Here is a 23,389-nt window from a genome sequence, read left to right as displayed (position 1 = left end):
AGGTATCACTCAACAGCAGGCACTGTACTAGGTACCAGGGATTAAGGTAGGAAAAAACTTGGTTCCTACTTTGAAGGAGGTTAGGGAATCAAAGGAAGCTCTTAGGGGCAGCTGTGGGTGGCAGGGGTGATACCTGAATTGAATCTTCAAGAAAGGAATACAATTTTTCTGAGGGTGTTGGGTGGAGTGGAAGAATATTCAAGAGAGAGGCACTAGAGAGTCAAGGTTTGATAAACTACAAGTTGCACAGTATTACTGGAACAAAAAGTGCATGGGGAATGTTTTTAAAGGGCAAGGTCAGCATAAAAACATATTTTACAGCATGCTACATAAAAATGCTAAACATGACATATTTTTGTTTTAAGCTAAGAAGTTATCTGAGTGAGAGGCTCCAGGAAAACAGTTACATCAATCACTTAAAACTCACTGGGACTCAGTTTTCTCATTTGTAAAGTAGAGATTAATAATAGTACCTACTTTGCATTCTTGCTAGAATTAATGTGTTAAATACATTCAAGTGCTCAGAAAAGTTCCTGGCACATAAGAGCTGCCTTATTATTTCATCTTGGATAATGGTGGTAACTTTACTGAATAAAACATTGACTTGATTAACTGTAATAAGTTAATTTAGACAATAATAAACAAGCCAGCTGGGCATGATGGCATACACCTGTAGTTCCAGCCACTCAGGAGGCTGAGGCAGGAAGATTGCTCCAGCCTGGGAATTCCAGCCTCTCTCACTCACAACATCAGGCTGGCACCTTTCTACTGATCATTTAAATGTCCTTCTCTCTGTGAAACTTTCTTGACTTACTTGGCAGAGTTAAGCACTCTTCCCTTGCACATCCACTGCACCTTACTGTAGTGACATTATTTATCCGCATTTCTAATTCTCTCTTAGACTATGAACTTCTTAAGGGCAATTCTTTGTAACTCTAACACTGGCAGAGTGCTTGAAACATAGTGGTTAGTCAATAAATGAGAGATGAACTGAACTGAAATGTGGTCCTGAGAACAGTGACTGAAGAGGAACACAGGAGTGAGAGTTAGGAGACCTGAACTGAGTCCCAGCTCTGCCTTAGGTCCCTGGATGGCCTCTAGCAAGGCTTTTAACCCATTTGAGCAACAGATTCCTCATTTGTGAGATTGCGCTAACAATACTGCCTAATTCTATCCAAATTTCTGTGAAGATCAAATAAGAACATACTTGTGAATGAAGCCCTTTTGAAAGAGTAAACAGCTATGAAAATGGAAGGTAATAACAACAATGTTGTTACATGGCTGTTTAGCCCTGCCAGACATCAAAGCGGTGATCCTTTTTTAGTAATCTCAAAATACTTCTAACATGGAAGAGAAGTGGAGGATTTATAAATAAATGTACAGTGTATTACCATCTTGTATGAAAAATAATTATTTCCCATGACATGATGGGAAAATGTGTGTCATTCCCAAATTCTTGCCACTTTGACTTTGCCACAGCTTCTTTCTAAAGCTACAGCTTCTCTGCCTACTGTTTATCATAGGCAACTTCCCTTCACAGAAACTTCACAGGGGATCAGAAAAAGGATTGCTGCCAAGTTCTAATCTGCTTTGCATTCAGCAGCTTGCAGAAGAGGAGAGAGCCACTGGAAAGCAGAAGCTTAAACAGCAACTCTGCCAGATGTCTGTAATGTTTATAGTGGAAAATGCCAGAATGCCCAGCTACCCTGAAAGGGGCTCCTTCTGAGACTCAATCTTCCTTAGACGATGGGAAAACATACAGAGAATACAGTGATACTCTCATTCTTGTTCTTATGAGTAAAATGTGGGCAAAATGATTTCTGGCATCACTAACTTTGGGTGGATTATAAAGTCTGACCCCACCCACTTCTTGGATCAGTACCAACAAGGAAGTTCCTAAGCTGGTTTCTGGTATTTGTGACATGAGAAGGCAACATGGCCAGGCTCCATCACCATGCTGAGTATCTGGCCTTTGGCCAGGAAACACTGACAGCGTTCTTCTGTCCTTCCCCCTTCATGATGTTTTTAGGTTTTCTGTATGCAACTGTTATCAAGCCTCCTAAAAACATGGTTCCCAGGATGGCCATCACTTTTTTGGGGGCTATAAGGGAGTTCATGTACCATGCATTTAGCATGGAGCTGTGGAAAAAACAGCACTACACAAGGAATCCAAAGAGCTCAATTTTAGTCTTGGCTCTGCCACTGTAATTTGGAGGAATTCCTTTGTTTCACTGCAACTATATACTTTCTAGGGATTCTGCCGTGAGTTTCGTCTATGATAGTATTTGTGAAATAGTTTGAAAAGGCACAAAATAATCACTAGTATAAAATATTATGTTTTATCTAAAATGCCCAACAAGCAGATTCTAATTCTTTGGTGTCTAACCAATTTATCTAGAATAAAACCTTAAGAAAAAAAAAATGTACTAATAGGGTTTTCTATCAGAAACCCATAGAAGAGAAATGTGGTAGTAAAAATGGTGATAGTAATAACAATGATGATATTATTATGCTTACATTAGCATTACACTATGTTTTGTAATAATCATCCCTCGGTATCTGTGGGAGACTGATTCTAGGACCCCCAGAGGATACCAAAATCCAAGGATGCTCAAGTCTCTTATACACAGCGGCACGATATTTGCATATAACTTATGCACATCCTCCTTTGTACATTAAATCCTTTCTAGAGTACTTATAATACTTAACACAATGTAAATACTATGTAAATAGTTGCTATACTATACTATTTTTAAAAATTTGTATTATTGTATCATTGTCTATTGCTTTTTTCCCCAAATATTTTTGATCCATGGAGCCAACTGTATAATCTATGTACATTTTCCTGTGCACCTTAAATCATCTCTAGATTACTTCTATTATCCAATACAATACCTACACATCACTTTATTCATGTGGATTCAATGCCATGCTTGATGCATGTCAAATTCAAGTTTTGCTTCTTGGAACTTTGTGGAGTTTTTTCCTAATATTTTCAGTCTGTGGTTGGCTGAATCCCTGTAAGCAAAACCCATGCACTCAAAAGGCCAAGTGTAATAGTAACAGTAAGAACTTATATAGCACTCACTATTTATCAGCCATTGCTCTAAGCACTTGGCACATATATCTCACTTCTCAGAACCACCCTATACAGTAGTTCTTACTATTACAATCTCTATTTTCTGGATGAGGAAACTGAGGCACAGAAAAGTTAAAGAACTTGCTTAAGGTCACTGAGCTAGAAATGCTGAAGGCAGTCAAGGTCTAAAGCCTATGCTCTGGCAGGGCACGGTGGCTCACGCCTGTAATCCCAGCACGGATCACCTGAGGTCAGGAGTTTGAGACCAGCCTGGCCAACATGGCAAAATCCCGTCTCTACTAAAAATACAAAAAAATTAGCCAGGCGTGGTGGCGCACATCTATAGTCTCAGCTACTCAGGAGGCTGAGGCACTAGAATCACTTGAACCCAGACGGCGGAGGTTGCAGTGAGCTGAGATTGCACTACCGCACTCCAGCCTGGGCAACAGAGCAAGACTGAACAATAGAACAGAGCTGGACCGCACTATGTTCCAACAGAACAGAGCTGCACCGCACTCCAGCCTGGGCAACAGAGCGATTAAAACCAACCAACAAACAAAAATTTAAAATAAATAAATAAATAAAGCCTATATTCTAACTATTCTGTCCCTCATTGTAAAGCACTTTCACATATGATATCTCAGTTATTCAAAGAAAACCTTACCTCCTGAGGAGGAATATCAAATGAAATAGTTCTCATGTCCACTTTGATGAAGCTGTCAGTGCATGGCAGAATAAAAAACAAACCTACAACAAAGATACACACATTATATAGACACCAGCAACCTAATCAGTTCACTTCTCCATTCAGTTTTAAGAAAATCAACCTAGTGAACTGAAAAGTCACCAGTTCATCTTTGTGAATGAGCCAGAAGCCAGGAATGATAACTTTGATTCCTCTTGCTTACTTCCCACATTTGACTGTCCCCACTAAGGTCTGTGGAGTTCATTTCCTTAATCCACTGTTGCTATCACTCTTCCCCCCACCGCCCCACTGGGACCAATGCAATCGTTTCCCAGGCCATCTTTCTATTTTTTGTAGTTTCTCTCCGATAATCTATTTCCTAAGCTGCAAGCAGAGCAATCCCCCCTAAAATACAAACCCTCCCCCACGCATGGTCCTGCATAACCCGCCTTTGTTCCCCTCTTCAGCCACTTCCCCTCTCTTCACACCCTGCACTCTTGCTGGACTGATCTACTTGCAGTTTCTTGAATCTGCAATACTCTCCTCTTTGTTGCTTTGTGTATGTTGCTATTTCCGCTGCAAACACCTCCTGTTGGTTAACACCCTTTCAGACCTCAAGACTCAGTCAAGATGTAACTTCCAGAAAGCCTTGCCTCAGCCTACTACTAGTTCAGATCAGTAACACTTCTCTGGTTTTCTCTTTACTCACAGCTCTCTGTGAGTACTTGATCATAATACTTATTACATAGGATTGTAGCTATCTGTTTCCTTGTTGGTTCCTACCACTAGACAGGAAGATCCTTGAGGGTAGGGACTGTGTTTTAGTCTGCCTTGAATTCCCAGAGCCTGGAACACAGTAGGAGCTTAACTGGTTTGCCAAATGAATGACTGAAAGTCTTTCTTTGGTAGAGATTCTCATGCTCAAATTTGTATAGCTGTACTATTCTTGGCCTAAGTGGTAATCTTATCAGCTCAAATGGGAGGGGAAGGGTAGGAAGGAAAGGGTAACAAAAGATTGGCTAGAACCACTGCTATTGTTATACAACTCATGCTACATGAACTCTTATCTAAGACAGAGTAGAAGAGGCCCTCATAAGGGAAATCCATCAATAAAAAAATTTTAGGCTGGGCACGTCTGTAATCTTAGTGCTTTGGGAGGCTGGGGTGGGATGATTGCTTGAGGTCAGGAGTTCAAGGCTGCAGTGAGACATGAGCATGCCACTGCGCTCCAGCCTGGGCGATGGAATGACACCCTGTCTTTAAAAAAACAACTAAATAAAAATTTAAAAAAATAAAAAGAACTTCAGTTTTCAGACAAACAATCTAGAATCCCAGTACTGACCAGGTCCTTTGGCTCCTCCTTGTAAAATGCGACCCAATCTAAAGATGATGGCTCTTTCATACTCTTTTATAATCTAGAATAAAAACATGAATGATAATTTAACATGAAGAGTACAAATATTTACATGCATGGCTTCTTAAATATATATTTCTGCTCTAAACAGATTAGATGCCTCATCTTTTTTCTTTAGATCCAGATCATATCTATAAATCACATGTCCAGTGTTTACCTTCTCAAAGCTTATTTATTATTTTCTTACTGATTACAAAAGCAAAAATATTCACTGTATAAATTTAGGAAGGACAGAATAGTATACAGAAACAAATCTATAACCTCACTCCTCAGCTGTTAACATTGTTATTCAGTTACTCATGCAGGCCAGGCATGGTGGCACACGCCTATAATTTCAGCATTTTGGGAGGCCGGGGTGGGCAGATCACGGAGGTTAGGAGTTCAAGACCAGCCTGGCCAACATGGTAAAACCCCGTCTCTACTAAAAATACAAAAATTATCCAGGTATGGTGGCGGGCGCCTGTAATCCCAGCTACTCGGGAGGATGAGGCAGGAGAATCACTTGAACCTGGAAGGTGGTGGTTGCAGTGAGCCGAGATCGCACCACTGCACTCCAGCCTGGGCCACAGGGTGACTCTGTCTCAAAAAAAAAAAAATAATAATAATATCAATAATCCCAGCTACATGGGAGGCTGAGGCAGGAGAATCACTTGAACCCGGGAGGCGGAGGTTGTAGTGCGCCGAGATTGTGCCACTGCACTCCAGCCTGGGAGACAGACTGAGACTCTGGCTCAAAAAAAAAAAAAAAAAAAAAAAAAAAATTACTCATGCACTGTTAATTCAGAAAAACAAAAAGCTGAAGTCTTCACAGTTTTTCTTCTGATTCCCTTAAGAATAAATTGATCTGAGAATGCTTGGAGCATATTTTATCTTCTTAGAAATAAGTAAATGATAGTCATATATCAAAGTATTAACAACTTTGTAGAAAAAATAACCAGCACTGAGGGTATTTATGATGTGCCAGGCATTGTGATAAGTACATTTAGACACATAATTCATTTAATCCTCGCAACACTCCTATGAAGTAGGTACTGTTACTTTCTCCCATTTTACAGGTGAGGAAACAGCAAAGGTCACACAATAAACAGTAAAGCCAGCAGTCAAACCCCGCCATCCTAACTCTGAAGAACTTGTTCTCTCAGAACCATCTCACATCCCTGGCCCCAGGAAATTTTTGATGGTGATCCTTACGTTAGCCCACGGGGAAGGGCAATGGCTGAAAAGAAGTTCTAAGGTTCCATTTTAATAGGTGGGTAGAAGAATAAATTTTCCAAAAGAAAGATGAAGAAATAAGAATTATAAGAGAGAGACAGTCTGTCTCTTTCTCACACACACACAGGCACACACGAAGTAGGTTTATGGAGGTAGGAGCTGACCCCTTCCCAGAAGTGAATAAAATGTTCTTTACCTTTATGCACATCCATATTGAGATTGGGAAAGTTATAACTGTGAATAAGAATGAGAACGCCACCAAAATCCATCCGCAAGGTCCAAGGCCTTTACTGGGGCTGTCTGTTGAAAACAAAAAATATACAACTCTCACAACTGTTACTAGCATAATCACCACCATCTTCATACTTACCATTCGCTGAACACCTATGTGCTTGGCATTACACCAGCTGTTTTACATGAATTTCCCCATCTAATCCTCATACAGCCCTGAAGTGTAGGTACTACTTTCCCTTATCTATGTAATGTCATAACACAAGTATATTTCCACATTACTCATTACTTTATTCAGCAAACATTTATTAAGTATCTACTATTTATTAGGCCCTCTGCTTTGTACTGAAGTGATAACAATGAGTAAGACCCAATCCCAGCTTTCAGGGTTGAAGTTTAGTGAGAAAGTCAGACAAACACATAATTATAATATTAGGTGGTAAGTACAGATATAGAGTATCTGTTCAGAATATTTTGAAGACACAGAATGAGTTAACTCATGCAGTTAGGATGGAGGTGAGAATGGAATGGGGTGGGGAGGTGATGGTGGCTGTCAGAGAGTTTCCTGAAGGATGTAATAGTAAGAAAATATCAATGAAAAGAAAGTGGACGCTGGGCATGGTGGGTCACGCCTGTAATCCCAGCACTTTGGGAGGCCGAGACAGGTGGATCACTTGAGGTCAACAGTTTGAGACCAGCCTGATCAACATGATAAAACCCCGTCTCTACTAAAAATACAAAAATTAGCTAGGTGTTGTGGCGATTGCCTGTAATCCCAGATACTGGGAAGGCTGAGGAAGGAGAATTGCATGAACCCAGGAGGTGGAGGTTGCAGTGAGCTGAGATTGCACCACTGCACTCCAGCCTGGGCAACACAGGAAGAGTCTGTCAAAAGAAAAGAAAAGAAAAGAGAAAAGGGAAAGAGGGAAAAGGCATTACAGCATTTTAGCTAGGAGTACAGTATGATTAAAGGTGAAAATCATGTGATATGAGTATAAAGTTGTTTAGAGCCTCTTTTTAAAAATTACACCTGTAAAATATTTCACTAGGTTTATGCAGCATCATTTGTTGCCCACTTCCTGATTACACAGGTTGTTTGATTTCTTAGTGCTATAAACAGTGTTGTAGTGAACATCTTTGTACATAGTTTTCCTGTCACATTTCTAATTGTTTCCTGTTCCTGTAATATGAAACAGCTTTTCCGTCTGATTACAAAGGTAATAATGCAAAAAATTCACAGAAGTATAACAAAGGAGGGAAAAATTACTTTAAATTCAGAGGTATTTTCGTATATTCTTTGAAAATTTTCCTTGTGTACACACCATATTTTTAAATGATTTATTTATTTATTTATTTTTTGAGACAGAGTCTCGCCCTGTTGCCCAGGCTGGAGTGCAGTAGCACAATGTCACCTCACTGCAACCTCCACCTCCTGGGTTCATGCGATTCTCCTGTCTCAGTCTCCTGAATAGCTGGGATTACAGCCACCCGTCACCAGGCTCGGCTACTTTTTGTATTTAGTAGAGATGGAGTTTTACCATGTTGGCCAGGCTGCTCTCGAACTCCTGACATCAAGTGATCTGCCCATCATGGCCTTCCAAAGTGCTGGGATTACAGGCATAAGCCACTGTGCCCGGCCTTAAATGATATTTTAAAAAATAAATAAATAAATAAAATGTGTAACCTATTTTTCTTCCCTGTAGCTATTTCTCTTTTACCTTCTTTTTTGGCCTTCGTGGCTGTGCATTTGTGTTTTTGAAGTTACACTTGCATAAAGTTTAAAAAGTCAAACCATTCTGTAAGATTAGTACAAAAAAGGGCATTCCCATGCTCACCTCTTCCAATTTCCTCCTCCTCAAAAACATTTGCAATTTTGACCATTTTGATATCTACCTCCATGTTTCTAAATAATATGCTTTGCGGCTGGGTACAGGGGCTCACGCCTATAATCCCAGCACTTTGGGAGGCTGAGGAGGGAGGATCCCTTGAGCCCAGGAGTTTGAGACTAGCCTGGGCAACATAGGGAGACTCTGTCCCTACTTAAAATAACAATAATAATAATAATAATAATATGCTTCTGCCAGGCACGGTGGCTCATGCCTATAATCCCAGCACTTTGGGAAGCTGAGATGGGAAGATTGCTTGAGCTCAGGAGTTTGAGACCAGCATGGGCAACCTAGTGAGACTCCCATCTCTACTTGAAACTTTTTAAAAAAAATTAGCTGGGTGTGGTGGCACACACCTGTAGTCCCAGCTACTGAGGAGACTGAAATAGGGGGATTGCTTGAGCCTGGGAGTTCATGGCTGCAGTGAGCTGTGATGTATCCCAGCCTGGGCAACAAAGCGAGGAAAGAAAGAAAGAAAAGAAAGAAAAGAAAAGAAAGGAGGGAAGGAAGGAAGGAAGGAAAAAAGGAAATGCTTGTTTTGTTACTTCTTGCTTTTTCAGTTTTGAGGACTATTAACTTTCTACTACAGAAAAGGATTTAGTTCCCTTTCCTCCCCCTTCCCCCCACCACATACTTAAACCTATCTTTCCAATATGATTATGTCATAACTTCATTTAGATCAATATGAGATTTTATGTTATGAATTTATAAGTGCAATTTAAAGCTAAGCCAAGTAGTGAGGTATCACTGGTTTTCTCTTCCTGTACCATTTTTGTTTTTTCTGGAGTTATTGTCTTATTTTTTCCCTTTGTTCGGTTTTCAACGTACTTATTGATCCAACCTTAAATCAATTGTCTAAATTTCCTCTCAAAGAGGTCAGGTATACTATCAATTTTATCTTCTGAAAGAATTCTCTCTCAGAGCCTTGTGTGGACTTCCTTCATCTGGTGTGCATGGCTATCATTCTGCAATTGCTTTCACTATCATCCTGGGAACTCCCATCACCTCAATGTTGTGTTCCTATTGTCTGTATCCAGTGTCGTCCTCATTTTTGGTTTGCTTTTCCTTTCTGTAGAGGACATAGGGACTGAGAAGGCCAAGGGATACAAGAGATTTTCTTATCGACCACTTGGAAGGCTTCTGCTGTATTTTCAGGAGCTATTTTAATGACAGAGGGGAGAAAAGGTATGCCAGGCACATGTTACTGCTCAGAAGAAAGGGCAAAATGGCAGTAAGATGGCACTTGGAATAAATAGGAGGCCAAGAAATAAGCAGTGTTCAGGCTGGGAACATGGGAGAAGAGAGACACATGTTGGCACCCAGGTCAAGTGCTCTAAAACATAGGATGAAAAATCAGAAATATAGTGAGTACTTGGGTTGTATGTGACTTTGCAGTTTTCTGATCCCGTGTCATAGTGTGAGGTAAATGTCTTCACGTATACTTAAATACAATGATCTAAAGTAATCCTAGAGGTTTCTAAGTTATAATTTAGGGGTACAGACATATTCACTGAGAGAATATTCAAAGCAGGGCCACAGTACTGTTTGTGAAGAAAGCTTTATCTAGTATTACCATAACTGATCATAACAACAGTGGCTGTTTTGAGGGGTTGTCCATACCCCAGGTATTTTTTAAAGTTACTTTAGACACGTATCTCATTTAACTCTTACAACAGCCCTGTGAGGGTATTTTTAACTCCCTTTTACAAATGAGCTAACTAAAGCAACATTTAACTTTCCCAAAGTCACACAATGGAGGACCTGGGGCTCAAATATGGGTCATCTTACTCCAAAGCCCGTGTTCTAAATTTACCCCTCAATAAAAAAAATCCTCATAAGGATGTTTTCATGGTTGAGCACTTTCTCAAGACAGTATCCAAACTGGGAAAACATGACTGGAGTTGTGAGAATGAAATGTGATACTTTTACAGAGGAAGTCCTCTTAATGCCACCCATGCCTATTTATAGCAAAAGACAGTTTCAAGGCTCTGTGACAGACATAGGTCTAGATTTCCAGGGTGAAATGAATTCCAAACAAGGACAGATTGACCACAAATACTTATTTATCTGACAGCATTTGGCGCCTTTTCAAATACTGTCCAAGTCTCCCATAACTACTAGAGTAAAAACTCCCTGAGGGCAAGGATGTTGCTTATTCACTTTTATATTCTCAATGTCTAGCACAGTATCCTGCATAGTAGAATAGATATAAAATAAAATACTTCCCAGCAAGTTTTCTAGCTAGATATGTTTTTTCTTTCCTTTGAATCTCGATAGCATTTTTTGAAAATTATCTTATGCACTTATATCTTGTCTAATCTTTTATTTTTTATTTATTTTTAATTGACCTTCCAATGTAGGATTTTAATCTTCTATTATTTTTTAATCTAATATTTTAATTTCTTGTGCATTTATATCCCTTATTACACTGAGATTCCCTAGGAACAAGGAGTAACTATATTTGAATTTCACTTCTGATACTTCTTAGTTGCATGATCTTTACCTCTTTGAACCTTAGTTTCTTTACCGGTGGAAAGTAAAGATTATTAGGCTGGCCTTGTAGAATACAGATAAAATGATCAGTAAATTTAGATGATAGTTTTCTGTAATCCTTCTATTTTACTTAAGTGTTTGTATCTTCATGAAGAAAAATGGGAAAATAGCACTTACCCTTTTTGATCAAAAGCCTTTTAGAACGGGGGCGGTGGCTCACGCTTGTAATCCCAGCACTTTGGGAGACCGAGGCGGGCGGATCACGAGGTCAGGAGATCGAGACCACGGTGAAACCCCGTCTCTACTAAAAATACAAAAAATTAGCCGGGCGTGGTGGCGGGCGCCTGTAGTCCCAGCTACTCGGAAGGCTGAGGCAGGAGAATGGCGTGAACCCGGGAGGCGGAGCTTGCAGTGAGCCGAGATTGCGCCACTGCACTCCAGCCAGAGCGATACTCCATCTCCAAAAAAAAAGCCTTTTAAACAATTTAATTTGCCCTTTGCTTCATACCTGCCCCCAGTCTGGCTAGGCTGGGACATTCAAACACTCTCAAGAAGTTCATTTATGATCTACATGAGGACAAGCCAAAAAGTTCAGCCCAATTTTTTTTGTGTCAGTTCCCATGTCACATTGTGTTTTTGAAAACCCCAGATGTGTATATGGGATTGAAAATCACCAGGAACAAGGAATTAAGTACGCATTTTGAAAACTGGATTTGGTCTTTCACATATCAAATGCTTGGCTAGGAATAATCAGTGTATACACTGGGAAAATGGCACTTTCATATTTTTCTAATGCCTTTAAAATGAAAGTATCCTATCTTCAACTCTCAAAATTCTTCCCCACCTGGTTACACCTCAAAAAGGTACACAGTGTCTAAGTTGGGAATGCATCACTAGAGTTCTGAGAATGAACTCTGATGTTTCTACAGAGAAAGCCCTCTTAATTCCAGCTGTGCCTATTTATAGCACGTTGTGCTATAAATGCATAGCTCAGAGGTGAGGCTTAAACTCTAGCAGGCCTATAAATGAACCTTTAGTCATCTACCACTTCTGGGAATAAGAGAAAAGAAATTCTCACTCACCACAATCTCAGGAAATTCATTTCCTTCAAGTTTCCCATGTATTACTTTAGGACTGAATCCTTCCTACCAGTTTTATGGGGAAAGGGACAAATAGTGATATTTTGGTTAATACACTTGTGGACTTTTTTTTTTTTTTAAGACATAATCTCAATCTGTCACCCAGGCTGGAGTGCAGTGGCGAGATCTTGGCTCACCGCAAGCTCTGCCTCCCAGGTTCATGCTATTCTGCCTCAACCTCCCCAGTAGCTGGGACTACAGGCGCCCACCACCATGCCTGGCTAGTTTTTTGTATTTTTAGTAGAGACGGGGTTTCGCCGTGTTAGCCAGGATGGTCTCGATCTCCTGACCTCGTGATCTGCCCGCCTCGGCCTCCCAAAGTGCTGGGATTACAAGCGTGAGCCAATGCGCCCGGCCACTTGTGGGCATTTTGCTGGTTGAGAACATTCCTAAAAATTAGGGATCCTATGATACTTGGTTGTAAATACTACTTTGCCATAGTTTAGAGCAATGGTCCCCAACCTTTTGGGCACCAGGCACCAGTTTTGCAGAAGACAATTTTTCCACAGGAAAGGGTTGGGGAGCATGGTTTTGGGATGAAACTGTTCCACCACAGATCATCAGGCATTAGGTTCTCATAAGGAACACACAACCTAGATCCCTCACATGTGCAATTCACAACAGGGTTCGTGCTCTTATGAGAATCTAATGTTGCTGATCTGATCCGTCTGTGGCCTGGGAGTTGGGGACCCCTGGTTTAGAGTATTTTTTTTTCTTTTATTACCAAAATGGCAGTAGAATAAACTTTTAGCTAATCAAAGAAGGGTCTGAATATGGACATAAGCCTGTACATTTGAATTTTTCTATTGAACATTCAAGTTGGGCTTACCTCCAGGAAACTCACATACATTTTCTAAAATTGCTTTTTTACTTTAAAAGCAAAAGTTACTATAAAAATTAGAAACGACAGCTCAACAAACAGAAAAATTATCTATACTTTATCTCTGGATGTTTTTTGCCTTGATATACGTCTTTTAAACCTTTTCTAGCCTGTATTTTTTCAATAATGAAAGAATGGTATATACAGTGATTTAAAATCTTCTCCCTCCCATCCATGTTATGAACATGTTTTCATATCAGTACATATTCTTTATCATTATTAAAGATTAATTAACTCCATTGTTTCATATGAAATTTGTTGTGTCCAAATTTCTCACTTAGAAACTGCTGCATTGAATATATATTTAGCAGTGTTTCTGTACCTGCTTATTTCCTATGTAAGTTAATTTTTCTGAAAAGATGAAATTATACAACTCTTAAAATTCTCTCATTCTGAAGGTATCTTTTATTACTACTCCTAATAACTACCATTTATGAATTCCTATGACATGTTAGCCACATGTAGCTCCTCCTTACATACCTGTAAACATATAATGTTTACAAAAATCTGTGAAGTAGGTGTAAAATAGGCCTCCTGAAGTTCTAAAGTAATAAGGCTAAAGACCTTATAGGAAGAAACAAAAGAAAACCAAGCAAACCATGAAACAAATAAAAAATGACAAGTTGTGTAGTAATTTTTGTTGGGTAAGTTTCTGGAAAGGCAGTTAAACATTCTTTCCAAGATGACAACACAGGCTGATTAGTCCAGAGGGCTGTAGTTGTCCCCATTCCCCATCAGCTGATTTAGTTTCAGATCTATTAACCTTAGCACTACTGGAAATCATGTGGAGTAATAAATCCACTCATCACTGAGATTTATTATTGTAAAGTTCAAAAGATAACTGGATTTCCTCTGCTGAGAATCTGACTGTAAGTCATAAGCTTATTGTACATAATAAGGAAAGGATGGGCTAAGGAATTAATGAAATACCTAAACTGCAACAGTTAACGGACACTTTTTTCCTTCTGCCTTCACAAAGTGCAAATAAAACACTTCATGTTGTAAATTGATGAGAGCAGTCCTGCCTGGGTGGGGCAAGACAGAAGGGCTGGAAGTTTAGTTTCAAAAACACATGCTATTCAGTTGTAGCAGCACTTTTTAGGGGTAACAGTAGGTCAAATTGAAAAGTCTTGGCAATTTTTGAACTTTCTTCTTAAAAACATATGTATTCAGGATTAAGTGTTACTTTTGGCCACTACAATTCTTCATTAGTGATTCTTTGTCAGGATTGGCAAACTTTTCCTGTAAAGAACCAGGAACTAAATATTTCGGGCTTTGCAGTCTGTTGCAACTACTGAACTCTACTTTTGCAGTGCAAAAGCAGCCATAGATAGTACCTACATAAACAGCATAGCTGTTCCAATAAAACTTAATTTATTGACACAAATCTGAATTTCACATAATTTTCATGTGTAATGAAAAAGTATTCTTTTGTTTTTTTAAAATCATTTAAAAATATAAGAGCTATTTCATAACTTCTGGGACATACAGAAACAGAGTCAGCTAGATTTGGACAATGGGCTGTTACACGCTGATCCTGTTTTATGTCAGCCAACTATTTATTTGAGGAGGAAGACTTGCATAGATTAAATAATGCATTTGATCTTTCTTCCAGTTTTTCAAATAAGGATACATTTCCCAGCTTCTCAGTTTCTCTCTTTTGCTTATTTTGAAACAAGGCCTTTATAAGGCCTGATAAACAAAAACTCCTGGTGAAAATAAGCAAAAGGGCAGGTAGAGTATAGAGTAAGTGAATATAAATTCCTCTTCAATTAATCAAATTTTTACTATAACTAAATTGTTCAAATGACTGGAATTTTAGGAGAAAAAGACAAAGAAGGGAAGGACATAACAGAAGCGAAGGAAAATAACAGAAATAGAAGGAGTAAAAATGGGAGAAACAAAAATGAAGGCAGCATCCTACAAAGAGAGAGAGATTTAAAAAGCTAGAAGTGAGAAAGAGGCAGAATTTACCACATGGTAGGGTCTCGATAAATACATGTTAAAAAATACATTATAGCCTGCCTTTCAAATTAGTATTTTAATTAGGCATGGCTTAGTTGTTCGAATGCCCTTATCCTTAAATCTCTAGAGAAGAAATTATTCTCGGGGCTAGAGTAGCTACAGGCCAGATGGTATCAAGTTAAAAACCATGAGTGAAGACTGTAACTTTTCCTCCTTGTTAAAATCCATCTATAGGTATAAACACTAGACCAAAAGAACTGATACTGATGAAGCACTATGTGGTTTGAATTACAAAGCTTAAAATGTGTTTACTATGAAATACTAAGGAAAACAAATGGACTAATACTTCTAAGAAAGATTTGCAATAACAGTTATTCTTTGCTTAGCTCAAAAAGAATAAGGAAAGTAAATAAGCATAAATGTCTTATTTCCTAAATATTTTAAGGATTTTCTGTAGTTTTCCTGCATTCAAATGTTTCAGGCCTTACAAGAGGAAAAAAATAGGTGAGAGCAACAGCAATAATTTTAAATTTGCACCTCTCAGTCTAAAATAATGCTGCAATAGCACTTTACCCTTTTAAAACAACATTTATCACACTTGTAATTATTGTATTCAGTTGTCTGTCTTCATGAGATTTTGGTTTTATGAAAACAGTATAGCATAATAGGTTCACAGATGGCTCTGCCACTTACTAGCTGTGTGATCTTGAGAAAATACCTTATTACTCAACTGTGCCTCAGTCTACCCATCTAAACACAGGGCTAATAAGAGTACCTCCTCAGAGGGTTAGTATGATGAGTAAATAAGCCAATATGGAAGATACTTAGTATATAACAGGTACTCAAAAAACATTTGTTAAATAGTTGCTGGATGAGTTGAGTGTGTTGTTTCTTTGGGGGAAAAGAAAAAAAAAAAGACTGCCTCTTACATAAGACAAACTGAAACAGCAGACAGGATCCTGGGATACAGTACAGAACCATCTCCTGCCCCAAGTAGTTGTCAACTGCTTTCTTCAAGTATTTTCTTTTTTTAAAAAAAATCAGACCTTTTCCAACCGTGAGGTTAGAGAATTCAGGAAAGTAGAAGAATGGGCTCAACATGGCCCATGTCTGGAAGCACCAAAACATTTATGTTTTGGAAAATTGGAGAGAAAAACAATTTCATAATGGGTATTAAGTTAATTAAATTTCATCTAGGCCTGAAATACATGAAAACAGAACAAAAACCCTCCCACTTTTTATGTTTTTTTTTTTTTTCAGCTCTTTTACTTGGACATCTTAAAATTATTCACAATTTTTTCTCATATAAGTCTTTGGAGGGTAACATCGTTTTCATTTAAAAATGGGAAATGGAAGCAGAAGAAAACTACATGATAAAGTTCTCAGTTCTTCACTGTGATTAACAGCTAAGCAGTGGCTAAAAGCTTGCGTTTTTGGTGTTAGGTTCCAAAAAATCTACCACTAAATTTTCTTATCAGTAAAATGGGGGAAAAGAACAGTACTTATTTCACTCCGTTGTTGTGAAGATAAAATGAGAAAATATGTAAAGGGCTTGACACTTAAGAAGTATTCAACAAGCAGTAGCCATTACTATTACCACAACTTTAAGATCACTATTGATAAGTTTAGAGGAAGAAACATTTTATGAAGTGAATTACCTTTTGGGATCTGGGCACTACGGAGAAAATATCAACTAACAATCTGCTTGGGGACTGTATCCCTGGAGGAGAAACAGACCACACTAGGGGCAGTAAGTCAGAGTTCTAAATGTTCTTGGACTATCCTTCATACAAATCTCTTAAGTGATGGTAGAGTGATCTCAACCCAAATCTTTTAATTCTAAGTTCCACTCTCATTTCACTATACTGTACTACCTTACCATAGTGCTCACTTTAACTGGACCACAAGTTCAGTATAGTTTTCATTGTCTGAGACTTTAGGACTTTACTGATTGTATCTTCAAGGATAATCTTCTGAAATGTGAGGCCAAATGCTTGGAGTTCAAGTTTCTTTACTAGTCCCAGCAAATAGAGAAAGATTAAAAAAGAATGTAGCAACAAGTGTGTGTCAATAGAAAATTATTTTAACTAAAATGATCGATTTTAATTATCAACAAGTGTGTGTCAATAGAAAATTATCTATTAGAAAATTATCTATTGACACACACTTCCTTCTTTCTACTAACCATGACCTCTAACTTCTTTTTCCATGCTTTAATAAATAAAAGGAGATTTCTTATTAAGGACAATATATTATCTTGGCAATTATAATCCTTTTATTGATAATATAAACCCAGACAAATAGTCTATCTGTAATAATATATAATAAACATAATGGCCATGCCCTAAAATCAACAGCTTAGGTTATAACAAACTTAATAAAATAAATGGTAAACAGAAAAACTGCTCCACCAACATAAGGCTAAGGCAAACACTTAACAATGTTATTTACTCCACGGGGATTTTTATCTCCCTGCCTGCTTCCTTTTTCTTTGAACAAATGTTTTTGTATACCTACTATGTACTTGATACTGGGCTACCACAGGACACAATCTCTGCTTTCAAAAGTGTGATCTAAAGGCCAGGCGTGGTAGCTCACGCCTGTTGTCCCAGCACTCTGGGAGGCTAAAGTGGGATCGCTTGAGTCCAGGAGTTCAAGACCAGCCTGGGCAACATAGTAAGACCCTGTCTTTAAAAAAAAATAAAAAAATTAGCTGGGTGTGGTGGTGCACACCCGTAGTCCCAGCTACTCGAGGGGCTGAGGTGGGAGGATCACTTGAGGCTGCTATGAGCTATGACTGCACCATTGCACCCCAGCCTGGGCGACAGAGCAAGACCCTGTCCCAAAAAGAAAAAGTGTAGTTTAATTATGGGAGGGGAGGGGACAGATGAGTCAAACTGATAAATATAATATGTTATGTAATAAACATTATGATAGAGATATGCACAGGATACCAGACAGATGCAAGGAAAGGGTATTCACTTTTTTGTAGTTACGATAGTTTTCAGGAAATTGCTTTTCCATGCCTTCTTAAAAAAACTGATTTTGAATTCCATCTGTATCATTTTATCAACATCTTTAATTTTTTTTTCCTCAAAGCTGACTAGGAATCAGTGACTGTCTTACTACGTAAAATTTATACCATCAAATGGCACCAAAAATCTATTCATAAATAAATACGCCAGTTTTGTAGACTTGGTCTTCCGTAAGTTAATTTATGACCACTGATGGAATAACAGATTAATTATTGAAGAAGTTACAAAGTTCTCTCCAACCTGATTGGCTATAACAACTGAAATAAACAATCAGTCTCTGATTCTTCTTATTTTCAGACATTCTCCCAAACGGTTTTATTTGTTGACATGGCTCTTAATTACGGTGATACATTCTTTGCAATTCACTTGCAGTATGTCATTACAAAGTGAATGCACTGCCTTTAAGAAAAACTAGTCTTGCCCTAGGTCTGGTCCTATTTACCTACCTAGGACTAATTCTCAGCAAAGACAAAGGGGCAGAGTTTAGGCTTTTATAATTCCACTGCTTCTTTCACAAGCAGCCTTCTGGAAGTCATCACTGAAGCTGTGTTCCTCCAGGCTTTTTTTGTTTATTGTCTCTCAACTCAAGTAAAGTACTGAAGTTAGAGAAGGTTCTACATTTTGGTATCCATAGCTGGGATAGGGAAAATGGTTCAGAAAATCAGATAGCCGGGGTTTGAAACCGGGCTGAAAATTTTAGAAACTGTGTGTGATTTTACCACGTGAGCCTCAGTATCCTTATTGTGAAATGGTGAATAATGACCTTTCCCTTGTAGAGCTGTTACAGAATGCAATTAGATAATGTTTGTAAAGCACTTAAACTGTGTTTTGGCACAGGGAAAGCATTCAATAGCCTCTATTTAATAAATTCCAGCAATAGCTTTCCTAGTAGTGTCAAATTTCTTAGGTTTACATTAAAAAAACACAGACTATGCAAAATTTTATTTGTATGTCTAATTTTTGAGAGGAAGCGGTGGTTTTCATTAGATCTTGAAAGATTTCTGTCTAAACAGTAGTTAAGTGTAGAATCAAGAAAAAGACCTGGAAGTTAAAAACTCATCTGTGGCCACTTGTCTGTAAATAAACATTAAGTACAAAGATCATGTTGATTCTCAAAGAACTCCAAGCAGATTTGCCACTGCAGTTTCCCACCAGGAGGTCAGGGTTATTGAGGAACGCATGCTAATACCCACCTTCTTATCTAGCAAAAGACAGCTAACTATGGAAGAGGCAGTTACCGCCCATTTTTTTCCTATTCAAGTTTTAGAATCAGTCAAATCTAGATTTAAATACAAACTATGTGACTTTAAGTAATTTAACTTCTTTGACTATCAGTTTCATCAAGTATAATATGGGGATAAGAATACCTACCAAATCATCTGTTGTGAAGATTCAATAAAATAATATATACATAAAATATGTGGCACTGGGGGATCGCGGTGGCTCATGTCTGTAATCCCAGTACTTTGGGAGGCCGAGGCGTGTGGATCATTTGAGGTCAGGAGTTAAAGACCAGCCTGACCAACATGGTAAAACCCCGTCTCTACAAAAAATACAAAATCAGCTGGGCATGGTGGCGCAAGCCTGGAATCCCAGCCACTTGGGAGGATGAGGCAGGATAATCACTTGAATTCGGGAAGCCGGAGGTTGCAGTGAGCCAAGATCACACTCCAGCCTGGGCAAGAAAAGCGAAACTCCGTCTCAAAAAAAAAAAAAAAAAAAAGTGGTACGAAGTCTGACCTATTCAGTTTCAATTTTTGTTGTTGTGGTTGCTATTATTCTCATCAACTCCTCCCTGTTACACTCTCCACTCCATTTGGGAAGACAATCCTGCAACGTTATTAGTAGAGAAAAAGTGAGGAATAAAGATTTCTGTAATTCCTTTGATGCTCCTGGGAAGGAAATGAACACATGGATCCCTGGACAAGGGAAATGGAACTTATAGGTAAGATGCGTGGATAAAGCTGGCTTTACAAATAATCAGAATAGATGACTCCAATGTCATGTTCGTTGCGGGCTGCTAGAAAGGCCCATCCCGTCCCCTAAATTGCTTTCACCGACACCCTGCCTGAAATTCCATCTTTAGAAACACTGTAATTCCTCTGGATCACTAAGAGCTCCTGAGTGGATACCAGGACTCCTGAGAGGTCCACCATCTCTCTTTATTGGAACCCCCTCCCCAGAGTACTAGTTCCTCCACAGGGGAACGAGACTGAGCCACTCGCAGCTCCTGCCTTGAAGACTGGGAAGGGAGGGTGGGGGTGAGGGTGGGAGAACTCAGGGTTCTTGGCGAGGAACAAAAGCCGGGAAGGAGAGTTCTCCAAAACGCAGAGCAAAGCGGAGGGGGAAAAATGGGGCAGAAAGTGGAGCTAGAAAGAGAGGAAGAAGAAAGCCAGAGTGACTTCTTCCTTCTGCAAATCGGTCTAAGTTTCGGGAGGTGGGGTTGGGGGAGGAGGGGGTTCACCCCGGGGCCGGGCCAGGGCTGGGTGGAGGAGGCGGCCTTCGAGAGGGTGAGTCGGAAAAGAAGCGGAGTCGGTAAAGGGTGAGATGTGGGGGTCCCGGTCCCCGCCTCGCTGGCTGGCAGTTCCCTCTGCGTTTCCTCGTCCGCGTGCGTGACACGAGATAGTGCAGCGCTGGCATGGGGCCTGGCATCTGCCGGCCGCGAGATAACCCGAGCCCGCGCGATGGGAAACGTGCCGTTGGCACCCCGCCATCCCTCCACCGTGACCCCAGTCTGCCAAACAGGGTTCGTGATGCTCAGTTTACTAGGGAAGAGCCGCGGCTTTGAGATCTCGCCCAGCCCGAAGCAGCGGAGACTGGCCAGGAGCCCGGCTGTCAGACCGCGGAGCGCACGCTGCGGGCGGGGGCTAGGTCCACGGGGGAGGGTCAGGGGACGCGGGACTCACCCTTGAAGGAGTCGGGGAGCCGCTGGGCTTCGGAGTCCAGTGTGTGCCGCTTCTCGGCCATGCTGCCCGAGACGCAGTCGCACTCCCCCGTCCTTGTCGCCAAACCCGGAGCCGCCGGGAATACCCTGAGGAGCCAGAGGCACAAGACCCAGATTGCCGGCCAGCCCCCAATCGAGGTCCCGCCCTCGCGATAGTTGGCCAATCAACGCCCAGGATCGAGGAGGACCCACCTCCCCAATCCCCGCCCTCCGGTCCCTCCACAGCGCGGCTGCTTCGCAGTCACTTCCCGCTAGTTCTGTGGGCTGAGGGGCGTGGCCTGAGGGGCAAGAGCCCCCAAGGCTGTGGGTCCGAGGCCGGGGCCCTGCACCGGAAGGGAGGGCGGAAGCCACGGGACGTGAAGCGGAGGGTGAGGATAGTGGGGAGGTAGCGGCAGAGGATGACCCGAGGCAAAAGCACAAGTGAGGAAAAGTCGCCCTGCCGGGCAGAGGTACCGGACCAAGGCGCCTCCTCTGGGCTGGGGAGTTAGAGGGAAGAAAATGGCGCCCTGTCATGAGGGCGGTAGGTCCGAGTTGAGGGGAGAAGACCGAGGGGCACAGAAGTGGCCGAAGTGAGGGCGCTGAGGTCAGCCTGAGCTGAGACGGCCGACAGATCACCCCGCAGCCGAAGTGAACGAACTCGAGTGAGGTGTGTTAAGAAAATAAAAATGTATAAATTTGGAAAAGGAGAGGAGGCCGGGCGCGGTGGTTCACGCCTGTAATCCCAGCACGTTGGAAGGCCGAGGCGGGTAGATCACCTGAGGTCAGAAGTTCGAGACCAGTCTGGCCAACATGGTGAAACCCCGTCTCTGCTAAAAATACAAAAATTAGCCGGGCGTGTGGCGTGCGCCTGTAATCCCAGCTACTTGAGAGGCTGAGGCAGGAGAATCGCTTGAACTTGGGAGGCGGAGGTTGCAGTGAGCCGAGATGACCTGGGCAACAGAGCGAGACTCCGTCTCAAAAAAACGAAACAAAAAAACAAAAAACAGGAGAGGAGACTTTATTTCTTGTAAGGGGTTACAGCCTGCAAGGTGGCCATTCCGCAGGCTGGAGAATGGCCAGGACCAGAGACAGGCATTTCTTCGGAGGAGGGGTCGGAGTAACGGCTTTATGCTGAACAGCTTGGGTAGACATGCATATTCAGCAGGTGACAGGAGGAGCTATGAATATTCATGAGGGTTGTCCTGACGCATGCCCATTGAGCAAACATGCATGTAACATACAACCCATGTTCATTTTGGAGTGAAGAGTTACCATTTAAATGTTAAATGCCTGGCCTGCATGGTGACGTCCCCATCTCTACAAAAAGTAAAAAAAAATAGCCAGGTGGGGTAGTGTGTGCTTGGGGTCCCAACTAGTCAGGAGGCTGGGGCAGGAGGATCACTTGAGCCCAAGAGGTGGAGGCTGCAGTGATGTATGATCAGATCGCTGCACTCCAGCCTGATAGACTCTAAAAAATAATAATAATACATGTATTACAGTTAGACCCTATGCGTCAAAAGGTCTTTTCAGGACAGGGAGGTGTGCAAGTATGCAGTCTGTGTAAACTAGCCAGAGCCAGTCCATGGTCGGTAGTCTTCCTATCAGGAGAAAGTTACTGAAATCAGCCTCTTGTCCAATTAAAGCTGTAGTGATGGCTGGTGGAATAGGGGTTCCATTAGTCCACATCTGGTGGAGCTGCAAATCGTTTTAATATTGCTAATCTTGAGGCCGGTGCTTGTTAAGCTGCTAGAGAAAGAGAAAAACCTTGTGGCAGTTAGAACACAGTTTATTCTCTAAGTGAAGGGATGTGTGCCTTAATCTTTGCCTGGCATGACCTTAGGTATAATTTGTTTATAATTTGGTGTCTTATTGTCACAAAGAGTCTGTTCTGTCAGTCTTATGATCTGCGTTTTAACGTTAATGCTGGTCAGCTATTGTGTCTAAACTCCAATACGATGAAGTTATAATGAGGCATGTCTGACCTTCTGTCCTGTCATTGGCTGGGAACTCAGTTTTAAAGTTTTCTGGAGTCCCCTTGGCCACAAGGGAGTCCATTCAGTCGGTGGGGTCATTTATTCAAACAAAATCTTCTTGGAGCATCTTCCAGGTGGCAGGGAGTGTGCTAAGGGCCTCGTGGAGTTTACCTTATACTCTAGTGGGGAGATGGACAACAAACAAGTAATTGAATCATTACACATGGTGAAGGGAGCTGTGAAAGGAGTGGAATATTCGGAGAACAGCAAAGGTTAGGACAGGGGTACACCTCTGTAAGGAAGGGGCTTTGAGATGTTGCCTGAGAAATGAGAAGGAGCCAGCCTGGGGAAGGGGAATAAGAGGTGCAGGAGGTGGGAAAGGGTATCCCAGGTAGAGGGAAAAGCATGTGCAAGGGCATTCCCAACCTCAAGCCTTCTCATGGGTTGTGGCTGAAGACCTCACATTTGGAAAGC

The 23,389-nt window shown here is 40.9% G+C and overlaps 1 protein-coding gene and 1 long non-coding RNA gene across 9 annotated transcripts in view; one reads left to right on the top strand and one right to left on the bottom strand.

Moving 5' to 3' along the window:
• The window catches only part of STOM (stomatin), a 37,941-nt gene extending 16,800 nt beyond the window's left edge, over window positions 1–21,141 (bottom strand). For 2 of the 3 annotated variants that reach the window (XR_010119981.1, XM_055271268.2), the window contains exons 1-4: window positions 20,926–21,129; window positions 6,587–6,690; window positions 5,107–5,179; window positions 3,744–3,826 (exon numbers count right to left, since the gene is read on the bottom strand). Coding sequence is in view for 2 of the 3 variants with exons in the window: in XM_055271268.2 (XP_055127243.1) it covers window positions 3,744–3,826; window positions 5,107–5,179; window positions 6,587–6,690; window positions 20,926–20,986 (321 nt within the window). In the remaining variant the exon portion in view is untranslated. Of the gene's footprint in view, window positions 1–3,743; window positions 3,827–5,106; window positions 5,180–6,586; window positions 6,691–20,925 lie in introns of all 3 variants that reach the window. The other variant, XM_055271270.2, reaches the window with a different exon arrangement.
• Window positions 20,695–23,389, top strand: part of LOC134736174 (uncharacterized) — a 96,524-nt gene continuing 93,829 nt past the window's right edge. For 2 of the 6 annotated variants that reach the window (XR_010119986.1, XR_010119985.1), the window contains exon 1: window positions 21,301–21,609. This is a non-coding gene — a long non-coding RNA (uncharacterized lncRNA). Of the gene's footprint in view, window positions 20,766–21,222; window positions 21,610–23,389 lie in introns of those variants that run through there. The other 4 variants (XR_010119982.1, XR_010119987.1, XR_010119983.1 and 1 more) reach the window with 4 other exon arrangements.

This window comes from Symphalangus syndactylus, chromosome 3 (genome assembly GCF_028878055.3).
Source record: "Symphalangus syndactylus isolate Jambi chromosome 3, NHGRI_mSymSyn1-v2.1_pri, whole genome shotgun sequence".
NCBI classification, from domain to species: domain Eukaryota; kingdom Metazoa; phylum Chordata; class Mammalia; order Primates; family Hylobatidae; genus Symphalangus; species Symphalangus syndactylus.
The sequence above is the reverse complement of the archived record's forward strand: the minus strand, read 5'-3'. Positions and strand labels throughout refer to the sequence as shown.